The sequence below is a fragment of the Lacerta agilis genome, chromosome 16 (genome assembly GCF_009819535.1).
Source record: "Lacerta agilis isolate rLacAgi1 chromosome 16, rLacAgi1.pri, whole genome shotgun sequence".
Taxonomy (NCBI): domain Eukaryota; kingdom Metazoa; phylum Chordata; class Lepidosauria; order Squamata; family Lacertidae; genus Lacerta; species Lacerta agilis.
The window spans coordinates 16,828,244-16,854,632 of NC_046327.1; the positions used below are offsets into that span (position 1 = coordinate 16,828,244).

At 43.8% G+C, this 26,389-nt stretch overlaps 1 protein-coding gene across 2 annotated transcripts in view; it reads right to left on the reverse strand.

The window, feature by feature from the left end:
* Positions 1-13,690: 13,690 nt before the first annotated feature.
* The window catches only part of SLC44A1 (solute carrier family 44 member 1), a 79,680-nt gene continuing 66,981 nt past the window's right edge, over positions 13,691-26,389 (reverse strand). The window contains exons 13-16 of one of the 2 annotated variants that reach the window (XM_033173914.1): positions 25,984-26,121; positions 24,035-24,271; positions 22,384-22,464; positions 13,691-14,184 (exon numbers count right to left, since the gene is read on the reverse strand). In XM_033173914.1, coding sequence (XP_033029805.1) covers positions 14,161-14,184; positions 22,384-22,464; positions 24,035-24,271; positions 25,984-26,121 — 480 coding nt within the window. In that variant the 3' untranslated portion in view covers positions 13,691-14,160. Of the gene's footprint in view, positions 14,185-22,074; positions 22,465-24,034; positions 24,272-25,983; positions 26,122-26,389 lie in introns of those variants that run through there. The other variant, XM_033173913.1, reaches the window with a different exon arrangement.

The following is a 26,389-nucleotide window of genomic DNA, read 5'->3' on the forward strand; positions in this document are numbered from 1 at the left end:
AAGAGTGGAAAGGAGGGATGGGGAACCTTTGCTTCAGAACTCTGTAAATGAAGGTGGTGCATTGGTACACTTAAGTAATTTTAGAACCTTTGCGTGCACGCCCCCCGTATTTTTCTGAACTACAACTTCCATCAGCCCTAGCCATAGCTGTCAAGTCTCCCTTTTTTGCGGGAAACTCCCTTATTCCAAGCCGTTTTCCGCAGCTATCCCTTATTGTTGATATCCCTTAAATTTCCCTTATTTCCGGGAAGGAGAGTTGGAGTCCGGGGACTCCTTGGGTCCCTGCCTTTCTCAGCCCTGCCTGCCTGCCTGCCTACCTCACAGGACTGTTGTGGGGATTAAATGAGGACTAGGACCAGGGAGCTCCTTGGAGAAAAAGGTGGAATATAAATACCTAATAACAGACAGACCAATATATAAAGAAGATAAAATAGACAAATGTTTATTGGCAACAGGTGCTCAGATTAAGCATTGCTGCCCCTAACTGGAGGCAGAGCAGAGCCAACCTGGCCAGAAGCCATCAGTGGTCCTCTCCTCCTGCATGAATTTGCCTAATCCTTTTCTAAAGCCATCCAAGTTGGTGGCCATCGCTGCTCCCTGTGGCAGGGAGTTCCAGAGGTTAACCGTGTGCTGCGTGAATAAGTGCTTTCTTTTCTCTGCCCTGATTTCTCTTTCCTGGGAGCTCTTTCCTGGTGTAAATTAATTTGTAGCCTGAGGGGATTACCGCGGCGTGGACTGTCCCTGAGAACTGTAGACTGTCCCCAGGACAGGTGAGGGTGCTGATCCCTTATTTTCAAATCCGAAACTTGACAGCTATGACCCTAGCAAGCAAGGAAGGCTGTATGCAAGCTTTTAATTTCTCCAGCATTCTTCAACAGACTAAATAGCAAATAAATGGGCCAGGTATGTGTGTGGTTTTGACTGATGGTAATGCTATATCCCTGTCTGCTTCCTGTAAGTATCTTAAGATGGATAGACTGGGAAACAGCAGACATTCAAATTATGCTGCATTGGGTACCATTTAGTATAAATTATGTTGTATTAGGTACTATTTAGGCATCATGCTGCACTGATATATCTTCTTGAGAAACAGAAGCATGCAGTAGTCTGTTTCCCTAGCTAGGCAAATACAAAACCCTGCACTTATCAAGGCCTCTCCTATTCTGAAGGTGAAAAACACAGGCTCCTTTGGAGGTGGATAAAAAGAGAACAGAGAAACTAGCTTTTGTGTTATCAAAGATAGAGCTTAATTGTAGGTTGACTGGATGTGTTACCAAAAACACACACAAAAAATCACCCCAAATGAAACCAAATTGGGTAGCTTTACTTAGCAGGTGGAGGAAATTAACACAATTAAACTGGTTACAGAGCTTGGTTGTATTGGAACAACCACAATTAACCCCCTCTCACCTGTTCTCCAACAAGCCTGCCGAAGAGTTTTGGAGACCTTGGAATCTTGAACATAATTCTGTGGTGTTTTGGCCAGCCAATTAAAGGCATTGCCCTATTGTGAAGTTTTCAGAGCAGCCGAGTCACTTTGCTTTCCCTTTCCCTTCCATGCTTCAATTTTGTGTCAGTAATTGCCATCTCAGGCTAAAAGCTATTTATTTCATGCCCACTTGCAATGCAGTGATTGGCTAATCGAGCCATTTAACTGGAATCTTTGTAATTCTCCGAGCTTTTTAGCATCGCCAGACACTGTGATTACTGGACCAAGGAAATGATATGAGATTCAGCTGTGCCGATTTGAAAACACCACAATGCATTGGCCTTGTCACATTTGCCCTGAGGCTGCTGAATATTGGGAGCACGCATTCAAATAGTTGTACACAACTGACCCCCTCGCACCCAGCAGGCAGAATATTTTTATACATAATATCTGTATCACATCTATATCACATCGAGTTTACAACTGATTTACAATGCTTACTTAGTCCTATGACAACTTTTGGTAATTGCCACCACACTGTTGAGAGTCCCCATGATTACATACCCTTCAAAATTTATCTGATGAAAATTTTGTTGTTGTTGTTCAGTGGTTCAGTCGTGTCCGACTCTTCGTGACCCCATGGACCAGAGCACGCCAGGCACGCCTATCCTTCACTGCCTCCCGCAGTTTGGCCAAACTCATGTTAGTAGCCTGATGAAAATAGGGATGTCCTATTCCAATAATAATAATAATAATAATAATAATAATACCCTGCTCATCTGACTGGGTTGCCCCAGCCACCCTGGGTGGCCTCCAACATATATTAAAACACAATAAAACATTAAACATTAAAAACATTTTAAAAAACTTCCCTATACAGGGTTGCCCTCAGATGGCTTGGTATCTGAAGAAGTATGCATGCACACGAAAGCTCATACCAAGAACAAACTCAGTTGGTCTCTAAGGTGCTACTAGAAAGAATTTTCTATTTTGTTCAGATGGCTAGGTGGGCGAATCCAACATTTCTCCATACCCTCCAACATTTCTCCAATGAAAATAGGGATGTACTAGGGAAAAGTGGGACATTCTGGGATCAAATCAGAAACTGGGATGGCTTCTGTAAATCCGGGACTGTCCCTGGAAAATCGGGACACTTGGAGGGTTTGAGGGGGCGGCCTGGAAAGAGGCCCAGGGGCCAGACAGGCCACATTTGGCCGCACTCCTGTTCTACTGACTTGCCACTTTGCTTTTCTCCTCTTTTGAGGAATCTTGCAGCCTCTCCCCTCATTTTAAAGACCGAGAAGTGGAGCGGGAAAGGAGTGGAGGGTAGCTTTCTTTTCTTCCTTAGATTAAGCCATAAAGTAACTATCAATTAGGTAATTAGCAATTAAAATAGCTGCTCATTATGTAATACTTTCTTTTCCATATGAAATATTTAGGCAATGCTTTCAAGGTAGCAGATTAAACAAGAAAAGCAGACATTAGCTTGCCTGGAGACTTAGTAAGAACAGCAGCCTCTGCAGAGCGACACCTTTGCGGTTCCCCTGTGGGCTCTTGGCTTCCTGCCTAAAGCATATTAAGTTACTACGGAGGCACTGCTACACGAATTCTAGGGTGTCAAAAATAATAAATGTTCATAAATACACAGTGTGGGCACACATACATAAGGTACATAAGCCATATTCTGAAATAGTGCAGGCAGGCGAGCAATCCGGAAGCCATTTGACTCTTTTAAATGACCCCAAATATTTCTCTGCAGTAGAAGGAAGTATCTGGGAAAGAATGCCTTTCCAAAATAGTTCTTTTGCCTGTAAATCCTGTAAATAAATAAAGTGCTATAAACTCCTTGGGATTAAGGGATTTATCCCTTTGCAAAACTGAGTCTGGCAAGTATCTGTTAAACAGAGCAGACATGTCAATAGTGCATCTTTCTGTGTATTAATAGGTGTAAATTTATGAACGGGGATTCAGGAACTAAAGTATTTCCCATTTCAAAAGGATGGCCCAGATTGGCCACGATAGGGCAATCAACAAACCTTATCGGATATCTTGACGGACAGGAGACAAGCCACACTGTCAAATTTCTGTTGCAGTCCGCCTCTTTCTGTGACAAGTGTCTGATGCTTTTTGGGTGGTCCTTGACTAAGGGGCAGGGCAATTTCTGAAGCCTTTAAAGTTCTTGCATACCTTTGTTCAGGGTCCACCTCCTACCAAAGGACAGGAAAACTTGTTGCAACAGAATAATAAAGATCTGCCTTGCTCTCACCAGATCCTGTCTCAGCTCATCCGTCTGACCGATAATAAACTTGAAAAAATCTGACTGATGCCTATGGTATGGAATGCCTTGAAGTGCAAGGGAATCTTCTCCTGTGCGGTGTGCATGTAAAACTGGGGCCATAGGAAGAAGAAGAAGAGAAGAGTTTGGATTTGATATCCCGCTTTATCACTACCCGAAGGAGTCTCAAAGCGGCTAACATTCTCCTTTCCCTTCCTCCCCCACAACAAACACTCTGTGAGGTGAGTGGGGCTGAGAGACTTCAGAGAAGTGTGACTAGCCCAAGGTCACCCAGCAGCTGCATGTGGAGGAGTGGAGACGCGAACCCAATTCACCAGATTGCAAGTCTACCGCTCTTAACCACTACACCACACTGGCTCAATGCTATCCTTCTTTCAGACAGTGTTGGTCAAAAATGGCCACATTTTGCTCCCAGTTCTTGGGAACATTTTCCAGGCAAAGCACTAATGCTCAAACTGCAACATTGGGGAAGGGCTGCAGCTCAAGCCTAGAGATCTGTTCTGATGTAAACAAAATCTGCTCCTTTTCCCTTATGGGGTGTCCAAGAGCCCGTATAGAGTCCTTAAGTGGGTTCCCTATCAGTAGGAAAAAGCAAAGGCCAACCAGAGTATATTGAGAAGCAAAGTAGCTAGTAAGCCTGATCATTATTAACTGCTGCAACAGAGTCCCCACTCACCACACGCAGGAGGGAGGAGGAACAATAGTGTGCAAGCCCTTATATACACTTTTGAAATTGCCACCCTGTAGCCCAAGACCACCCCCCAATACATCATACATACATCACAGAAGGGGTGGTTTAAAGCAGAATCCTGTCTGGCAGGAAACCTGTTAATGGTCAATGACTGGAGTACCTGGGCAGTCTGGCCATTCTTTTGTGATGGTTAATACTTTTCACAAGAAGAGTCGGACACGACTGAACGACTGAACAACAACAATACTTTAGTTCCTAATTCCAGGTCACCCTATTCATACCTACCGTAAATGTGCTCTTAAGGCAGGATTTGTGAGCACAGAGACAATGGGGAGGTTTTTCCCATTTCCACCCAAACTGCAGAGAAATATTTGAGGTCACTGAAACAGTCAAAATGGCTTTAGGACTGTTTTCCTATACTGTTTCAGACACGTGGTTTATATATTTATGCATGTGTGTGTGTGCCTGGTACATTTATGGACATTTTAATATTTGAGACCTTAAATTCTTATAACAGTTCTTTAAAAACAAAAAACAGTTAAGTGGAACGCTTCCAGTTTCACTGCCAGCCATTGAACCAGGTAGCAGAAGCAAGTGTAACATGTCAACAAGACCTAAGGACTGCAGCCTCTCATGGATCTAGCTGGCCCTGCCTTCCAAGACATTGCCTTTGTAATTAATAGTACCAGATATGCTGCTGTGTTTCTAGAAAGCTGGCAGGGCTGAAGTTGACAGAGCCAAGTGGTTTCAGCCTTGACAAACTGTGAATGACTTCCGAACCTAAATAGAAATCTCCTCAGGGCACCATTGTACAAATTAGAGGGCACTGAGACTTGAAGCAAAGATAAATGGCATTGTTTGGGCCACGGATAACTTACGAGGTTGTGCAGAAGCTGGAATCCGCTACCTAACATCTGATGGAGGGGCCTCTAGCTCACAAAAAGTGATGCCCGTTAGTGGTTAAGGGGCCACAAGACCATTGCCTTGGCAGATGCCTTGCCACCCATTTTATTATGTTAATAGTAATGTTGTTGTTGGTGTCCATCTGTCTCCAGAGACAATGGAGTGTGCCTCTGGGAGTGAAGTCAAATGTCTGCATTAGCAGCACCGAAGTGACGCAGGCCTGGGCGGTGTGTATGGAAGTCCTGGGCTGCCCAGCTGACAATGATGCTCGGCCTCACTGATGTGGTCCAAAGGAAAGCAGAGCAATACGTTTGGCACTAGCTTGGCTGCAAGGAGTTGCTGGAAGGAGGTGTACCATCCAAGGCACCAGCTAATTGTCTTAGATTTATGTAGGGTTTAGTTCAGGCATGGCCAAACTTGGCCCTCCAGATGTTTTGGGACTACAACTCCCATCATCCCTAGCTAACCGGACCAGTGGCCAGGGATGATGGGAATTGTAGTCCCAAAACATATTGAGGGCCAAGTTTGGCCATGCCTGGTTTAGCCTTTTATTCTCCCGTAGTGGAGATGTCGTAGTCCTAGGCTGTCAGCCACGGCAGAGCTCAGTGGAGGGAGAAGCCAGTCAACCAGTCTAGTCTCGGGGGGGGGGGGTACTTGCCTGGAGGCATAGTCCGTATACAAGGTCCAGTCCAGTCCTAAGGTCAGGAGTATCTCAGTTCACGTGGTCAGATGATCGGGGCCAAGAAAGCCAAGGGTCCAAGGTCACAAGAAGCAGCAAGGTCTGGCCAGGAATGATGGATGTTGTTTCCAGCAACTAACTGAGGCTGGAAACCCTGCTTAAGAAAGCTGGAGCCAGCTGGTTCTCATGAGGAGCAAGAAGGCTGATCATGAGCAGGTGGAGTCACTTCTGAGCAGGTGAAGCCGACTCCTGGCCCATGGCAGGAGGCAAGGCAGTGGGTATGGATTTTTCCTTAGCTATTCTTTCCTGAAGCCTTTCTCATGGATGAGTATGGCCACAAGGTAGTGGAGGTTTAGTATCAGAGTTTTTCTTCTCCTAGATGGGCTACCTTCCTACGTTGATGAGCCCCATCTGTCCCTCTACATGCAGAAACTACCCCCCTTGGAACTACTATTGGTCTTGTCTATCCAATCCTCTGGAGCCTGTTTTCACACACAGGGGATGTCCCTAACTCACCAAGGGTTTGAGACCCATTGGCTATCCTCTCTTGGTTTAGCTAACCTGTCAAAGCCATTCCTGGGGTGCGGTCACTGTTGCATGCTGGCAGCTTCTAGGAGCCACAGATGAAAGCTGAGTGCAGGGTGGGGACCAAAGGTAGACAAACTACCCAAGAAAGAGCACAATGTGTCCCCCACCAGAGGTACTATCCCTCCTCTGACACCCCATACACCCAATTTTGATAGTAATAACAATAATGCTAACCTTATTTTAAACTTTTGCCCTTGGCCGATGTAAAAGTTCCATTGGTAAAAATGTACATTCATCTGTATATAAAGGCCAATTCCTGAGCTCTGTCACATGATAGCAACAGCAGCAATAAAAATGAAGGAACCATAAAGTTGAAGGCTTGTTGTTGTTCAGTCGTGTCCGACTCTTCGTGACCCCATGGACCAGAGCACGCCAGGCACGCCTATCCTTCACAGTTGAAGGCTATACTGCAGCAAACATGATCCATGATGGTGACAGACTCCCAGAATGGATTTAGTTCGAGAACCAAGGTACCACTGTATGTGTCATCTTCCTCTTCATCCCTCTTTTTCTCACCATCCCTTCCCTCTTTTTCCTTTGGGGATGGCCAATCATTTGGCCAAGAACCAGGGACGTTTTTTTTCCCCAGCCTGAACTCTCTGGAACTCAGTTCTGGTACTTCTCAGGCAGTGGACACCATTCCCATTCTAAGAGAACGAGGGACATGTCCATGGTGAATTCCAGCACTTCTTTTTCTAGAAAACTAGCACTGCCAAGAACTGCAGGCTACCCTCCCTCCCTCCCTGCATCCTGTACTTCATCACCCACCACTGGACATTTTGCTAGTTCAGTTTAAACATGGCCCACTTCCACTTTCTATCTCATATTTTTAAAAATTGCTTATGAAAACACCCTCTGGTCTCACCCCCCCCTCCAAAACGGTAATTGTATTGTACAGTATTCTGGAATTCTCTTTTCCTCAAACCACCACCCTAAAAATGACATTTGACAGTTGAAATAAACTCATTTAGGAGTAGTTAGTTCCACAGCATGTGGTTTCCCAACACAGGGAGGAGGCCTGAGTTGCTTGACTGGTGTGATGAAAACCATCCATAATTCAGCGGATTTTTGCAATGGTTTGGACTGCAGGAAACACTCTCCGATAAATTAAAACCCTTTAGGTGAGAAATCCTTGCTTGTGGCTTGCGGTAAACAAAGAAGGCAGGAGATGGCTCCGCTCGGCTTGCTCCAGTTAATTAGACCATCGGGGAGGAGCAAACATATACCAGGAAGGTTGACAGAAATGCCCTGCAGAGTAGACAGCACTACATGGATGGGAGATGGGAAAGTCGTCCTCTGATTGGGTTGCAACAGAGCCAAACTCTTTGCCCCGCAAATCAGTGAATAGCTGATAGTTCATTGCTGAACCAGTTCAGTTAGCTGCTCAAAAGAGAGCACAGCAAAGTGAGGGAGACAGCGCTCTGGGGCTGCTTTGAAAAATTTATGCCTGGAAAACTCTGGACGGGGCCAAAAGCCCATCCCAACCCCTTGGGTTGCGGGGAGCAACTTCCTCTTAGGGCTTCTTCCAGGGAGCTGGCTTTTGAAGCGCACCTGCTATTTGCCCTCTAGCAAACTCACGAAGACCTTGGGAGGGAAGATAGGCTTTCTGATAGTTAAAAGATGAAAGGCAAAATCAATCCAAGTTGCTTCACAGAGCTGATTGAAGGCAGCTAAGAATACTACCTCATCAAGCTCTCCCTCTCCGCCCACTTGCAAACTTTAGAGCCAGATCCTTTGATGCAATCAAGGCAAGCAGCTCATCAGATGGTGGAACTGTTCCTGGACTGTACCACTTCAGGCCAAAGGTGGTCACTTACGTGAGTCAGTTATCTTCTGCACTGAAACCAAACAAGCCCATTCGCGGAAAACTAGGTGTGTGTTATCTTTCCATATTTTTCATGCGGAAGCCTGAAAATGCCACCCCTTATCTGCAGTCTGAAGTACCGTAGTTCAGCCTGGAAAAGTTTTAGCATGTGGTTAACCTACTATATGTGGGATGCAGGTGGCGCTGTGGGTTAAACCACAGAGCCTAGGGCTTGCTGATCAGAAGGTCGGCAGTTCAAATTCCTGCGACGGGAGCTTTGCTTGGTCCCAGCTCCTGCCCACCTAGCAGTTTGAAAACACGTCAAAAGTGCAAGTAGATAAATAGGTACCGCTCCAGTGGAAAGGTAAACGGCGTTTCTGTGTGCTGCTCTGGTTCACCAGAAGCGGCTTGGTCATGCTGGCCACATGACCCGGAAGCTGTACGCGAGATGAGCGCCGCAACCCCAGAGTCGGACACGACTGGACCTAATGGTCAGGGGTCCCTTTACCTAACCTATTATATAGACCAGGTTTGCACCAGGGGAGCTACTCTGCTCAAGACTTTTTCTCTAGGTGGTTTAGTTTGGTCAGAATCCAGTATATACTTACCAGAAGTAAATACATAAAAAAATAAAGAAATTGTCCAGTAGCACCTTAGAGACCAACTAAGTTTGTTCTTGGTATAAGCTTTCGTGTGCTTGCACACTTCTTCAGATACACACTAAGCTTTTCATGCATGTACACAAAAGCTTATACCAAGAACAAACTTAGTTGGTCTCTACGGTTCTACTGGACAATTATATATATATATATATATATATATATATATATATATATATATATATATATATAATCTCGACTGTGTCAGACCAACACGGCTACCTACCTGAATCCAGAAGTAAATACATTACTTCTAGTAAATGAGCCACCATAGCCATGAAAAATTGTGTCCTGGGCAAATTGTGTCATCTGCTCATGTACTATCTGAAAGCAAAGGGCCAGATGTGAATTTTGTCCCAGCTCTCCTACCCTACTGAGAAAACACAGAAGGACTGCAATATTTAATTGTTTTAATCATTAGATTATGAATCTTAAACTTTAAGAGATTAATTGGAAGGGGCTGAGACTTAAGGACACACATTTCTTCTTTAAAACAACTTTCTTAACACCAAACACATAGCCGTTGTGCCCTCTGATGTTCCTGCAATGGGCTGAAGTCTTATATAGCCCCTCTTGAAATTACTAATATTTGATTGGTTACTGTTCTAATACATTAATACTTGGCCAAGTATACTGATTTGTCTACACTCAGATGTGTATCTGAGAAGTGTCTGGGATTCAGGTAGCATGACCAGAGCATCTGCACATGGACGAACACTTGGGGGCATGGGTTCACAAACACCAGCAGCAATTTGCACAGTAGTGTCTTTTGAAGATTGCAGCTGCCCGAGGGAAGTAATAGCCACAAAAAGTTTTAAACACCATGTTAAGAAACCAAATTTATTTGTAAAACAGGACCTGTATATAAAAATGCTGCACAATCAAGGTATACAAAAATACAAAATTTTTGTTTCTGATTACAATTCTAGTTGCAAGTTCAAACTCCGGAAAAGCATCTGTCTTTTCCCAGGGCTTCCGACAAGCAGGGAACACAAGCTGGTGGAACCTGGCAACGCAGGTGTTCGGATGATGTCCAAGGTGAGCCAAATCCAAGCCTCCCGTCTCGAGTGATCCTTTCTGTAACAGGTTAACGGCAGTTAACCTCGGAGGAGCTGCATATAAGTGACCCATTTTCCTTGCTTTGGGATCCAGCTTCTGTGGTTTTCAACTTACTGAGCCCAGGTTTTCTTCCCACTGTTGTTGCCATACTCCCAGTGACTGAAGCAAACGGTGTACAAAACTCAGTGCCACGGTGGAGCCAATGGCACTTTCCTCCTACAAATTAAGGCTCCTCTTAATTCTCCTCCTAAATATCCTTACAGTAACATGTAATATATACATTAAAAGAGACTTAAAGCAGTGCTCTAGTTTAAGCCTAGACTAACGCCTGGGTTCCTGCTAACACACATGCACTCAATGTTGATTCATGTCAAAACACCTAATGATGATTTCATGGCAATAATTATGTTGGAAAAGTTAAGCACGTTGGGTTATAGTGTTAGCAGGAACAGAGGCTAATCTCGTTTTCTAGTCTTAAAATGTACTTCCATGATTGGTTTCTGTGACCGACCGAGAAAAGATTATTGCCCCCACCCCCATTTTTTAAAACTTGTCCTGAAATTTATTGCAAGTAGTCTGAAAAGTTTTTAAGATGTCAGATGATTTATAAAAATGAAACTGAAGCGTTTAGTTACACAGCAAAGACCACCGATTAATTACAGAATGCTATGTTTCCTTCAGCAGCAATTTTAAAAGGTCTGATCCTTTGAAAGGAAGCACAGAATCAAAACAGCCGTTTATAATAATAAAAAAATTGGTGGCCATTCAACTCTACTGGGTGTCTGCACCCGTTTAGCTAAGCTTATCTAGAACAATAGCTCTCTTTTTCCAAAAAAGAAAGAAAGAAAAAGATTCTCTTAAGGAGTGATCCATCCATTGAGGCATAACTTCTCTCTCTCTCCACATTTGCATTTAGTGCAATAAAGTTTAAAAATTCTGCTCTGAAATATTTAACTTTACATTAACAAAAATAGTTCTTTTAAAAAAATTGTAACAAAACGGAATATATCGCATAAACAGATCATGAAATTATTCTCTGCAATTACACTGTAAGCATTTACTATTACAATAAGCCAAACAATGGAATATTAGCATTCATTATGTAGTTTAAAGTCTCAGGAATGAAGAAAGGAATTTAACACATATAAAAATGGTCAAGTTCTTATTACTGGATAAATGAAAGCTACTTAACTCGTAATGAAGTTCTTCAGGAGGCCTCTGTGCATTTGCCTTAATGGGGATTGAGCCCTGTCAAACTTTGGAAGCTTCTGGAAAGCAATGTCTATCTGTAAAGGTCCCACTCTCTGGCCTACACAAACAGCAGGTGAGGTGCCTACAATTGTTCCTGTTCGACTTCAGACTACAGGGCGAGATGTCAGGGAGAAGGGTTCTAGCCCAGCCTGACATGCTAGTCTTCTACATATGGTGACTGGGTTTGTTCAAACATGTGACCTACACACACAAACACAAATACAGTCATACCTTGGGTTGCGTTCGCTGCGGGTTACGCGTTTTCGGGTTGCGCTCCGTGCCGAACTCACGCCAAACCCAGAAGTACCAGAACGGGTTGGTTTCGGCGCACGCTCATGTGCAGAAGTGCTGAATCACGCTTTGTGCATGTGCAGAAGCGCCAAATCGCAACCCGCACGTGCACATGACGCAGCGCTGTGGGTTACAGACGCTGCGGGTTGCGAACATGCCTCCTGCACGGATCGTGTTTGCAACCCGAGCGTCCACTTGTACCCCTTGCTATTTAAAATGGTATAGTTCAAAAGCAGTCTTGCTACCTGACCTGCTGTATGCGAAAGCCATATAAGGAATGCAGAGAGCACTCTCAATTCTTTCCTACGAGAACCTTGCACTGTTAAACTAATGGGAAGCCTGTCTACCTAGATAGGGCTCTCTCTCTCTCTCTCTCTCAGAAATCCCAGTTACTTTAAGAGCTGGTGTAGCATAAGATTTTAACCTTTGAAGGAATTTCCAGGCACTGGATCAAGCCTTTGAAAGTTAGGCTCTCAGGGATGGGCGGAAATGTTGCCTTTTAGTTTCAGAGAGCAGGCAGCAGTTCTCTCATTTCCCGTCTTAGTGGTGCGGCACCACAGCGCTAAGATCAGAGATAAGCCGCTGCCCACTCTTTGACAGCAAAAGGCAGCAGCCAAGATTTCCAGTTAATGTTAGTGCTATGGTGCCGAGTGCCGAGACCCCATATAGGAGAACCGATAGCACTCTAAGGGATCTTAACACTTAAGCCGTCAAGTGAGTGACAGGTAGATGCAGTTTGACCAAAATGGCCTTGCAGGTCAAATTCAGGTGGCCTAGCAGTTTCCCGCTGCTGATATACAGGCATAAAATGGCTGTACTGTAAACTGAACGTCCTTAACTCTTTCAATGAAGAATCCCAAGAGATATTCCCATGTGTTTTCACTATAGCAAGGGACAGCCAGACACGAACAGCAGAACTACGTCCAAGTATAGGGACTATACCAACTTCCTAGGAACTGGAAAGATCGGAGGCGATTTAAAGTGCAATATGGGTGGAGAACAAAGGCCACTGAACCCTTCTCTCTTAGCATTTTTTGTCTCTCATCTCCTTTTCTCTGGGTGAGGACCAAGATTTTGAACGGGGCGGGGGGGGGGACTATGGGCTGAAGCAGTTTTTGGAGGTGGGGAGCATCACCATCTCCATCTTTCCGCAAGCCAATGCCATGCTTCAAATACCCCACTCCCTATATACAGTAGGCATTTGGCGTGCTCAAGCATACGGCCTCTGCCACCACAACATCTGTCTCACCACTCCAATAACCGAGATAGCAGCTCGATCCTTTCATTACAAAGCTTCCTCCTCGGAGTGTGGGAAAGGTAGAAAAGGACAAAAATATTGCTGTCTGGAAGTTTCTGAAGTATTCATGTGGCACTCAAGGTACCATAAGCATGAATGCACAGAGGCCGCCTCAAGAACTGCTTTAGATACTAAGGCAGTGACATTATTCCCCACACCACCCGCAAGAGATTTCTTCCCCACTGTACTCCACTAATAACCAAACGTACAATGAAAACCAAGACCAAGAAATGGTTTCAACCGTAAAGAGAAACTTAAATGACTTACAGTACTTAATTTTTCTTTTTGTGTATAGTTGTGTATGGTCTCTCTCCATGTAGTCATGGATGTACAGTAATGTATATATTTGAAGCCGAGCTTTTGAAGCCTGCAGTCCAACTGCTTATTTAAAGAGTTTGCGTAGTTCAAAGGAACAATGATGTGAAAAGGACGATACTGAACTCAAGGGGAAATGATAAGGTGAAACAGGACAAAAATTGCATAATATAAAACTCATCCTCCCTCATATGCCTTTAGTTTGTCCTTCACAGATTCAGGGGCTGTCTCAATATCTAAATACCTGAGGAGTTGGTTAGGTTTTTTTTAAAAAATGTGTTAGATATAAATTGTCTAATGTGTTAATGAGGAAAAAAAAACTGGATTAAGTTGAACTTACTGGATCCTATTAGCATCCCATTGCGAAAAAGCAAGCAAAATCCAACATGATTAATGTATTATTCATCCCAGTTCGTTTTTTTTTTAATAAAAAAAATCTATGAAGGATTTCCCCCTCCAGAACAGTCATTATCCATTGAGTTTTAAAGATTTATGCTCATTAAAATAACCACGAGGGAAAATTACTTGACCCACTTACGTTATTCCAAATCGACAATCTTACACGATTCTTTTAAAATATTATGGAATCCTTCTCCAACTTGTGAAATATCTCAATCGGATTACAATCATAGCACTGCCACAAACCACAATGGTTTAGAATTTGAAATGGAACAATGATAAAAGTTGCTTGTAAAAGCCACCCGTATGAAAAGAGTACATGTTTCACAAAAATAATCATTAAAAAAGTATTAAATCCCTGTTCCTTTTCTCTGATTTTGGCTGCTTTTTAAATAATATATATATATATTTATATAGATATATATAGAGAGATAGATAAGATAAGATAAGATAGATATTGTTTTGGAATGTTGATGGTTTCCATAATGGCTGACCAGCTTCAAGATGAACTTGCTCCAGAGGCCTGGAAAATATAAATAAGTCATAAATGAAGTTAGGAAATGGTTAAAAGACACTGATGTTTACAGGCAGAAAAGCACCGTCATAACCAGCACAGTAATTTTGAAAAGTTATCTGCATCTGAAATTCAAGCAGGCAAATTTAATGTAGTGCATAAATTTACTAAAGAATTTGGGGGGGGGAGAGAGAAATGTTGGTTTTTGCAAGAATATCCTCAATAAGATGTGCATACAGAAGGCTCGATATATGGCGGTTGTTAGGAAATTCTATGATGCTTCATTAATTAATTGTGTTGGTAATCTATAGCATAGAGGGACGCGGGTGGCGCTGTGGATTAAACCACAGAACCTAGGGCTTGCCGATCAGAAGGTCGGCAGTTCGACTCCCCGTGACGGGGTTAGCTCCCGTTGCTCGGTCCCTGCTCCTGCCAACCTAGCAGTTCGAAAGCACGTCAAAGTGCAAGTAGATAAATAGGTATCGCTTTGGCAGGAAGGTAAACGGTGTTTGCATGCGCTGCTCTGGTTCGCCAGAAGCAGCTTAGTCATGCTGGCCACATGACCCAGAAGCTGTATGCAGGCTCCCTCGGCCAGTAAAGCAAGATGAGCGCAGCAACCCCAGAGTCGTCTGCGACTGGACCTAATGGTCAGGGGCCCCTTTACCGTTAATCTATAGTGTGCTGTGTAATTATCAGGCATTTAATTTAATAATGCTTGTCTGATTTCCCCTAGTATTCTGATATTAAAAAGTGCAACATTAATTCTGAAAAGCCTGCTTTAAAAATAAAAAGATAGGGAAATGCCTGTGCGGAGCTCTTTTGAAACTTTAGCAATTGGCACTAACGTAAAGGAAGCATAATACTGCACAAAATTCTCAGTCGATTGCTAAAAAAAAATTTGAAAAAATTCTCAGCAGGCAGAATATTCCAGCAGTGGCGAGAGGTGATGGCACATACCTGGCTTTCTGCTTTTGGTGTTGCTATGACTTCGCGGGAGGAAGAGGGGCAAGGCAGGGGCGCAGTGCAAACACCAGCAGGGGGCACTGGATTGGCTCTGCCAGTGCATTTGCACCATGCTGAACCTCACTGCTTCCCTCTCCCTCCCAGCAAACTGCAGTGACACTGGTGATGGAAAGTCAAGTAAACTCTGCTGCCCCTTCCTGCTGACCAGGCACCTGCATTGAAACTATGGTTTTATTCTAAGGGATACAGTCAGACTGGCTCATACTTTCATCTAGGGTGAGAATGTCCAACAATGCAGGAGTTTGGGGGAAATGGTTGCTGATTACTACCAGAATTCTCTCCAGATCAGTCTACTGCAGATAACTCCCAAAGCTATGCTTCCTCATCATTTTGAACCTAATGACTATGGATTCCTGCATATACCTTCTTAAGCAATCAGATACATACAGCAACAAAGTTTCATATAGCATGCAATCTAAAGTATCCAAACTATCATCTAAATGCCAGTGGCTGAATAAAATTTGGGAGACATATGTACAAACTTAATCAACGAGGAATCTTGGTTTTTAAAGAGATATTATGGTACCATGGTTTCTGTTCGTTTTCTTCAAACTTCTAATCAAATTTCAATAAAGTACAAATGCCCATCTTATGCTGATATACATGTCATATATAACTTATATATAAACACTCCATGGTGTTTGTGGGAGGGGGGTTTATTGGTTTGTTTTCGTTATGCATTTTGTGTTCTTTGTATTTTTTATGTTGTGAAACACGCTGTGATCTTCAGATGAAGGATGGTAAACCAATTAAATTAACAATAATATTGTTAGTGAGCTAGTTCTCCCAAAGCACAATATAGTAAGTATTGTATTCAGTGAGTTTCTTAATTCCTTTAGTAACCTTGCTGTGTTATGCATGCGTAGAGTTGAGTTTGGTTGTTTTTTTTTTAAACTCTGTTTCAAAATAAAATTCCATTAAAGGAACACACACACACTTTTTAGAAATGATATTGTTCATATATGCTTCTTTTTCGAAGCCACAGCAAAGGCCAGGATCCAAACCGCTACTTTTCACATCTGGTGGTGTTTAAAAACAACACCACCTCAGAATTTCAAAAACGGTTTGTCACAAAGCATGGTGGAGCTGCTTTTCAGGAAGCAGAAGACTGCAGAGCCCTTGAGTGCGCAGAACCAGTTCTCTGAATCCTGCTCAAAATTAAAAACAACAACTCATTTTAACAAACTTGGTGAGCCACGAATTGGGGACACCGAAAAGCTCTTCAGGAATCAAAATTCAGTCAACACAGCCTACAAAATAAACAAAACACCTTTAGAATTATAAAATTTAAAAAGCTCATCACCCTAGCATTTTGGAAAGATGTTTAGGTGCCTCCTTTGGTTGAATAATTAGATCAGTTTCTCTACTAAATGAACAAAGTGGACCCAAACAAAACAAACTACTTCATGTTTCAAATGCAACAGGCTCTCGCAATCTCAGAAGGCTCTGGAAAGCATTTTGCTTGTCTATCAGCTGAGAATTTACTAAAGCCTATTTCAGATTTGTATGTGGCTCTTCGTTTGGTGAGCTGAGGTTGGCTTATATGTTGTTGATCCCATTTTATCCTCACAACCCCATGCGGCAAGTTAGGCTGAGAGAGTGCAAGTGGTCCCCAAAGGCACCCAGCTAAGCTTCTTGACAGAGCTGGTTGTGATCCTGATCCAAAGCTCACACCCTGTCCACGACATGACATGGAACCACACGGTCATGTGACGGAAACAATTCGAACACTTCCCTGCTTCCTCAGCTTTCTGCTTTTTGCTTTTTTGTTTGAGTTCAGTTTTGGATATACTTTAGAAGAGGGCTGTTTGTATAAAGCTGAATGGCTGGTTTTAAAATTAAAGTTATATTCTGTTTGTATGTAAAAAAATAAATAAAAATACTTGTGGCGATCACCCAAACTTAGGAATGGCATAGAAGGAGTTAAAAGGAATAACCAGTAAGAACCTTTAGGGGGCGGAGTTATGTGAGCTATATAAATCCCTCCCGGGGGAAGGAAGTGGGGGGCTTTTGGGGCTTGTCTTTTGTGAGGGTATTGGTCTTGGTCTTTGTCTGGGGGCTTGTTGTGGGTATGGAGAGGCTGGAAGGAGGGTGGCAAGGGAAGGAGTAGGAACAAGGGCAGGAGAAAGTGTTGGGCACTGTTATTAACAAGAACACAACCAAGAAAGAACTGTTTATTCAGAAACCACATGCTTATGTACTAAACTTCAAATAAAATAGTTTTGTTCCAATATTCTCCTTGACTGAACTGAGTGAAGTAAATACCAGACAGACAGGTTGGTGGCAGCGGTTAATTAACAAAGTGGTGAGCACAGGTATCAACGGACCATTAAACGTGTGGGGGACCTGTTGAGCGAACCGCCACAGTCATCAACATGCATTCTGTGGTAAGTCATAACTTGGTAAATGTTCAGCTACATTCAGTCTTTCCTGATTGTATTTACTGTGGTACCTCGGGTTATAGAGGCTTCGGGTTACAAACTCTGCTAACCAGGAAGTGGTTGCTCCTGCTACCACTCTGCTAACCAGGAAGTGGTTGCCCCAGGATAAGAACGAAAACCGTGCACCAGCAGTGCAGCGGCAGCAGGAGGCCCCATTAGCAAAAGCACGCCTCAGGTCAAGAACCATTTCAGGTTAAGAACGGACCTCTGGAACGAATTAAGTTCTTAACCTGAGGTACCACTGTATAACTTTATTCAGCTGCCTAAGTAAGATCAACGGGGAATCTGCCTTCACGTGTCAACGACAAATATAAATAAAATGTGGAAGTAAAAAACAACAACTAGCCAAGTGCAATGGAAAATCCACTGGTCTGGTTGTGAAAAGGTGCCTTATAAATAAGTAAAGGTACCCCTGACCGTTAGGTCCAGTTGCGGACAACTCTGGGGTTGCGGCGCTCATCTCGCTCTATAGGCCGAGGGAGCTGGCGTTTGTCTGCAGATGGCTTCTGGGTCATGTGACTAGCATGACTAAGCCGCTTCTGGTGAACCAGAGCAGCACACGGAAACGCCGTTTACCTTCCCACCGGAGCAGTACTTGCACTTTGATGTGCTTTCGAACTGCTAGGTGGGCAGGAGCTGGGACTGAACAACAGGAGCTCACCCCGCCACGGGGATTCGAACCGCCAACCTTCTGACTGGCAAGCCCTAGGCTCACTGGTTTAGACCACAGTGCCACCCGTGCCCCTCACCTTATAAATGGTTAAGTTAAATAAATAAAATAGCTACAAAATATATGTAGATCTAATCAGGGTGTTTTTCCTAAAAAATAATAATGTTTAGGGGTACTCTTATTTTGGCTGCTCCCCCTCTCCTCCCCCCCAACCCCCAGACGAGGGACTCAAGGCGGTGGCGCTGAGAGGACCCAGCAGCAGTGGGGTGAGCTTGAGCAAGGAGGGGCGAGCGCTCGCCGGCTGGCTCTAGCCTGGCAAGAGGAGGAGGAGCAGTGCCAGAGCCTTCACCGCAGCTGCCCCAAACTCCCCTCCCCAGGCACCGGCAGGGAGAATGACGGAGCTCCAGTCCGCGCTGCTACTGCGGAGACAGCTGGCATGTCGGTCCGTCAGTTGGGGCAACGCAAAATGTTTAGGGGTAAGTGTGCCCGCTGCGTACCCCCAGAAATAAAGCACTGGGTCTAATTCTGATGACAGAGAATCTGCTTCAGTGTGGCTTATGCTTTTTGCCATTTGCATGAGAACCACTGTATGCATGTACCAACAGCTATAATAAGTATTACGTCTGTTAATAGCCCAGCTTCTGACAGCACAGTTCTAGATGTGGTAGCTACAGCTTTTTTTGGACGGATGCTACATTGCCCTGATCACCATGGGTCATGGTTGGGCCTCCGAGTTTATCTGCATGCTGCTTCCCTCTCCCTCTTTTCACAGCAGCAGAAACAGCAGGGTTGCGGCTAGGATGGGGGAAAGCAGAGGAAGAGATGGGTGGAGAAGAGGAAACTGGCGAGAGCAGTGGAGGGAGCAAGACTGGGCCTGATCAAAAGAGTCTGTGGACCTGCTGATTAGACCTAGAGGCCTCTCCACTCATTTATTTTTTTTCTTTTTCTTTTTTTGGTGAACAAGTCAAGATCATAAAACACATTTTGATCTTGGCTTGTTTGAACTAACTCTAAGCGGTTTGGGTTTGGATGTATCAGGAAGTAAGTGCTTCTGATCTTCACACAGCTATGCCAAGAGAAGAGAGAGAGAAAGGAGGAGCATGCAAGCCTGAGGGTTGTGCAGAGTTATTTGTTGTTTAGCATTATGTTCCAAAAAAAAAAAAATTTGTTAATTTTTAGCTTCAGCTTCAAACTGTAGCAATCAGGGCTACCAAGAGGATTGGCAGGTCCCTGAGCAAACATGCGAAAGGAATATTAGAACTTCCTTGCTGAATCAGATCAAATATCTATCTAGTCAAATATTCTGTTTCCAGCCTTGATCATGCAGAAGCTCCCAGAAAGCTCAAAAGCAGAGCACCCCCTATTGCCTGCCCCCAAACATCTGGCATGCAGTTATTAGAAGTCTACAGCCTCTGCACACTTAGGTCTCATTCTGAGTTATCATTCATTGCTAGTAGCCTCCGAGAAACCGAACGTTCATGAATTTATCTAATGACTTCCAGGAGGCATCTATGCTCATGTTTAATAAAGCAGCTACGTCAATGTGTTAATTGTGCTCTATGAAGCAAGTTACAGGTGGGTAGCCGTGTTGGTCTGCCATAGTCAAAACAAAATCGAAAATTCTTTCTAGTAGCACCTTAGAGACCAACTGAGTTAGTTGCTGGTATGAGCACACGAAAGCTCATACCAGCAACTAACTCAGTTGGTCTCTAAGGTGCTACTAGAAAGAATTTTCGATTTTGTTTTGTCTATGAAGCAATACAGTCATACCCCGGGCTGCGCACACCCCGGGTTGCGCACGTTCGAGTTAAGAATGCCCGCAACCCAGAAGCGTTTCCGGAGCGTGTGCAATGCGTGCGCGACCCCCGGATGTGCAGAACGCTTCTGCACACTTTGCGCATGTGCAGAAGCGCTCAAATCGCACTACTTCCAGGTTTTTTCTTTGGGGTGGGGCATTCGTGTTAAGCACGCCGGTGTTACGTAGCATGATCCGGAATGGGGTACCACTGTATCTCCTTGTGTTTGGTGTGGACGTACTGCCGATCCGTTTTATTGAGTTCTAGTGTTCTGAGAGGCTCTCACAACTTCATAAACATGCATTGGTGTGGCCTTCTGTTTTAAGTGCTATTTCATGGTCACCCTACCATATTGTCTTCTGGCTAGTTCATATCCTCAGACAAATTAGTCACATGGGCAACAGCACATGGGCACACTTTTAGCCATTATTACATTAATTATGTTGTATGCTTAGTTAGCCAGCAACTAGTCTTTCCTTTTTAGAACCGCTGAAGTCCAATGCATGGTTAAGACCATTGAAAAGCAAAGTAAAGGATCTTCTCCTCACTTAACTCTCATGTCAGACTTAGAAACTGTTTGTGATAGCTGTCATTTACATTGATTGTGTCAACTAATCTTACGAGCTAGTTTACATTTGTATGCATTTGTATCAACTCATTTTTTGTTAACTCGCAGCCAAACATTAGACCTGTTTTGAGTGAAAAGGAGTGATCAAATTATGGGGAGGGGGGGACCCTTAATGAAATCCCCAGGCCCCTGCCCCATGTCAAATCATGCCAACCTGTGCATTTGAAAAAGAGAAGAGCACTGCCAACCGAGTACCAGTGAAAAGGAATCAGTTAATACAGCTTTTCTCAATGTTGGGTCCCCAGGTATGAATGGACTACAAATCCCATTATCCCTGGCCATCAGCCATGCTGGTGGACATGATGGAGGTTGTACTGTATATTCTGGCGTATAAGACTACTTTTTAATCCAGGAAAATCTTCTCAAAAGTTGGGGGTCGTCTTATACGCCAGGTGGAGAATCTGTGGTCGAGTATATCTCAAACTCTATATTTTAACTGGAAAAGTTGGGGGTCGTCTTATATGCCCTGTCGTCTTATATGCCGGAAAATACGGTAGTTCAGCAACATATGGGGACTTTAGGTTGGAGAAACCTGGGTTAAGAGTTCTCAGTTTTCCAAGGGAGATTATAAGGGTCACAACATCTAATTCTGAGAGGTATGAGCTCATTTTGTATATGTTACTCTTGCCAAGTCAATGTACAGTATCTGGCTGCAAAAAACTGCCCCAACATATAGTATGAACCAGCCACAAATATATTGCGGTGGAGGGACAGGACATGTTGCTTCAGTATCCCTATCAATATGGAGTACATGAAATATATAATTTCTTCATACTGTTTCCTGGCTTTCTCTTATCTCCAAGAATTTCATGACTTATCAAAAAGTTACTGCATGTTAAAATGGAATGAGGACGTGTTTGAAGTGAGGGAGCCCAAATCCACATTTCTCCACCGGGCACAATGTTGAAAAGCAGAAAGAACAATGACAAAGAGAGAAGAATTAGGAGAAATGTTACTTTAGCAGGTTGAAAGGAGTAACTGTATCAACTTCCTTGGTGATGGAGTAATGCATGGAAACTTAACAAATGAGTGTTTTAAGTGTCAAAATCAGGCTGAAGTGAATTGGCTTATGTGGCTGGAAATAAACAGGGAATTGAACAAACTAGAATCACTCCAGAATCACCTCAAAACTTATCAACCAGATATATCAGGTACCCAGAGGCAGCAAAGTGGAGTGGAGCAACTCAGTGTAATATCATATTTTCCAACAAAAGGATAGAAAATGTCAAGTTAAAACCATGGACTAAGTTTTGAAACCCTACCACAAAAAAGGATACATGGGCACATAGTTATATATGTTTCATATTGACTGTTTTTCCCCCCTCTACGTATACAGCCCAAAGGTAATTTTGAGTACCAGTAACATCACTACTGAGAGAATTCGGTTGCGCTCTGGGGTTACAGAAACACAGTAGAAGCATGAAGATACAGTTCCTTTCAGCTTACTTTTATGGGAGATGGTCTCAGCTGTGACAAAAACTCTGCCATCCAGGTGATAGGCAAGCTCACAAACAAAAAAAGCAGAACATCCTGAGTGACACAAACGACAAAGACTTCTCCTGAAGAAGCATAGTCAGTGAAAACAGAAAGGGATAGGAAGTACACGTGAAACTCTTGGAAGAGAGCAGCCACTTCTTCCAGAGGACCTACCATTGGTTTGAGCTCCCTGCCTTCGGCTCCACCTCCCCTGCCAGCTTCCTTCATTGCTCTTCTGCTGTTCTCCACAAATTCCTGAAAGACGGCAAGGAAAAGGTCCTCCATCATGACTCATGATCATAGAAAATCGTTCTTCGGTTGGGGCCCAATACTGAGCCTCATCTAAGATGGGTCACAACAGCAGCACTACTGCCAACCTAGCAGTTCGAAAGCACTCCAGTGTAAGTAGATAAATAGGTAAACGGTGTTTCCGTGCACTCTGCCTTCCGTCACAGTGTCCTGTTGCACCAGAAGCGGTTTAGTCATGCTGGCCACATGACCCGGAAAGCTGTCTGTGGACAAATGCTGGCTCCCTCGGCCTGAAAGCGAGAGGAGTGCCACACCCCATAGTCGCCTTTGACTGGACTTAACCATCCAGGGCTCTTTTACCTTTACCCATGTAAGCAGATGATAAAATATTTAAGAAATGGTTCCCCCAAATGCATGTTTGGGTTGGATCTGAAATGGTTGAAGACTACTGTCACAGACAGTCTTTGGAACACTGGAGAAGATGGTGGAGAGAATTTTCCTCCCTCAATTTGTCTTCCATGCTTTTAAAGAGCTGCCAGGAGGTATGACAGCTACTCGGTTCTCTTCCCCTGTGTTATGAGACCTGGGTTTCCAGATTGGGAAAACTAGTCCCTGTCAGCCAGACCACAGAACTACCACCCACTGTCCTATTGTTTCTGTGACCTCTTCACAGTGCCAGCTGGGTTGCTTGGGCAAGAGGTGCACTCCTGATATGCTTGTTGGGTATCCTCCTCCTCTGGTTGCCCTGGGACATTATTGCCCATGCTCTTGTAAATATTACAAGATGCTGACTTGGTTCGCAAGTAATGTCAAACCACACTTTGGTGCTGCAGGAATAAATCTGGTACTTGTTGTGCACCCTCCCTCCGCCTCTCCTCATGCTCTCTGCTTTTTAATGATTGTTGTTGTTTGTTTATTGCATTACTATCCACTCTTCCTCCAATGAACTCAGGGTCACGTGCAAGGTTGTCCATCTCCATGTCATTCTCACAACAATCCTGTGATGTGACTGGCCTGAGGCTCCCCAGGGAACTTCATAGCCGAGTGATGATATAAACCACTTTGTCCCTGCTCCTAACTTGACACTCTGAGCACTAGTTTTCCATTAGTTGTGTTCTGGTTTGTGTCAAACAACAGTTTACCACAATATCTAAAGCAGAAAACCATGGTATATTGTTTCCCTGCAAAATATGGTCAAGGGTCCAGCAAGATTCCCTAGTGCTTGCTTCTTCAGCAGAGCAAGCAGCTACAGCACAGAACCCTCAAAGAAGCAACTGGTTGAGTACATGGCTCTCTCCCCTGTATATACTGTATATCTTTATCTTACTGGACTGTTGCCATTAGGATTTCACCTACCTTGCTGGATTGCCATAACAGAAAACAAGAACCGAACTTTCAAGCACCTTCCCACATGCTAGATTTACATGCTAAGAAAATACAGTGGCTCACAAAAAAAAAAAACCCAAGCCAATTGATCAAGCAAACCGGAACAGAGTTCCTCCTAGCACTACTCTTAAGCTCTTTTCACTGCACGATTCCTTGTATTTAGAAGCACACAACATTCTACAGAACTTACCATAAGAACTTTATCCATGTAGAACTCCTTCCCAGGGCTGCCATCATTATACTTGGTGTCAATGGCAAAACATAAGAAGAGGACATCCACGACCATTTCATAAATGGATAGGAAGCAGTGAGCGACCAAGAATGCAAACAGGCAGACAATGATGAGCGGCAGCACCCACACTGTGTAGTCTCGTTGGTAGTTCAGCAGCATGATCCCTGCCAGGCCTGTGCAGCACACTATTAGAACCTGAAGAGCAGACAGAGAGCAAACACAGTTGGCGAGGAATATCACAAGCTTCTCGGTGCTGCCAAGCCTCCACTTAAACCAGATCTGGAGAACAGAGGGAGATACAGAAAGCCCCCTGCATAGGCAATTGTGGTCCTTTGCCTTTCTAGAATGGGTGGTGAGATACTGCACACGCATGTCATAAAATGTATATGAAACAAACGTGGAGATTCATTATTTAATTTCAAAACATTTCACAAATACACACACTTTGGGGTAGCTGAAGTTGTTTCTTAAGCCAGACCTATTCTAGAGAACAGCAGCAAGAAAGCATACTGTGATCATTTGGGTAAAAAAAAAGGGGGGGTACGCATGTGTGGCAAATATCTCAAGATGACGACTACGCTGCTCTCCGAATCATTAGATTCCTCCAATCTCTTTTCTCACTTGTAAAAGGAAAGTGCTCCTTCTCCCTAAGAATCTTTAGTACACGCTTTTTGAAAAGTAATGGAAACCATTTCAAAGTTTCTTTCAGATACATTTTCCCAAGAAATACATGTTAGTATCATAAAAATCGATTTTCGGTGCATTTCCAGGTACGAATCTTGCTTTTTTAATGATAACTATGTGCACAAATGGATCATTGCATCTTACTTCAATCAGTACCTTTGCTTAAGTTGGAAAGCAGAGCTTGTCTGGTTTAGGCAGCGGTGGTTCACTGACATTAACGGAGAGTGTTCTGCAGAGCTAATGTCGGCATTTCCCATCGTTCTTTTATTTTCAGCCATCTGAAAAACGTGTTCTCCCTGCCTCAAGGGAGACCTTCATGGTACATGTCAAATCCATTCTAAGCAAACCTCACTGTGCACTCCAGTCCCCCTAAGGCCATTATATCTAATTATGCGCTCACTCCTACCGCGACTTATTGATTTGTTTATTTGGGGGATTACAAAGTCTCCGCTTGGAAGTTCGGTTGGCTGCAGTATGAATTAATGCACAAAGAGCAGAAGGGAAGGAATTCATAAGTAGGACCCTAATGCCATGAGGTGGCAGTAGACATATTTGTATTTGAAGACTGGTGCAAAGAGCACTGCAGTCAAAGAAAACGTGCTTTGAAATGGGGGAAAAAATATGGTTTGTTCATGGGTTACCTAGTAGCAAAAGTTAAGATCAAAACTGAACCATCTGGGACTTCAGAAAGAGACGTACTGGAGTCAAGGGCCAAATCATAAGCTTTCAAATATTTAGAAAAATAAAAGCTCCTTTTTACTCTTCAACATGGATATGTCTGCATTCCTATAGTCATTCATCCTGGCCAGTTCCTCCTAGCTACATCCATTGAAATGATCAGACTGGCTCATCCTTTGGTTTATCTTCCAAGAAAGCATAAGAACACTAGCTGGGTTGGGTGAATGCCATGATTCTGCAAAAGGATGTAGTCTCAGGTGAAGTATCCACCCCACACCCCACACCCCGGTCAGAATTATCAGAATTTCTTCCCCCCACTTTGGACTTGACTGAGCAACTGCATGCTGTTTCTCTTTCTTGATTTTTATTGTTTGATTAGTGATTATTTGTTTCACTGTTGTTTGTTGTTAACCACCTTGAATAGGCAAAAAGGCAAGAGGGAAATTAGAACTCTGCTTACAAGCAATTACCAGTGTTACCCTCTGTGCAGTGTGCAAGAAAAAGAGACTGTTTGAGGAGAACTTCCATTTTTCGCACAGCCCTACCTTTCCTAGAAAGAGCATGAAGTCTCCCACTGTGTTTATGGCAGCCACTCGCAGAGCGTTCTCCACTAGTATCACAAAGGCATCCTTTGCTGAGGTGCAGAAGTTAGTGCTGTTGATAGCTGTGGCTGTATATGCATTCTGGGAAAAGAGAGGCAGAATGCCACTGGTTAGGTTCTCTTCCACTCAAACTCCCCGACATCTAAGACCTTCATAGACATTAACGTGAGTTTTTGACGGATACAACTCTTCACTTAGGCAATGTCGTAGCAAAGATTGAGGTTGAATCCTGACAAGGCAGAAGTACTGTTTTGGGGGGACAGGAGGCGGGCGGGTGTGGGGGACTCCCTGGTCCTGAATGGGGTAACTGTGCCCCTGAAGGACCAGGTGCGCAGCCTGGGAGTCATTT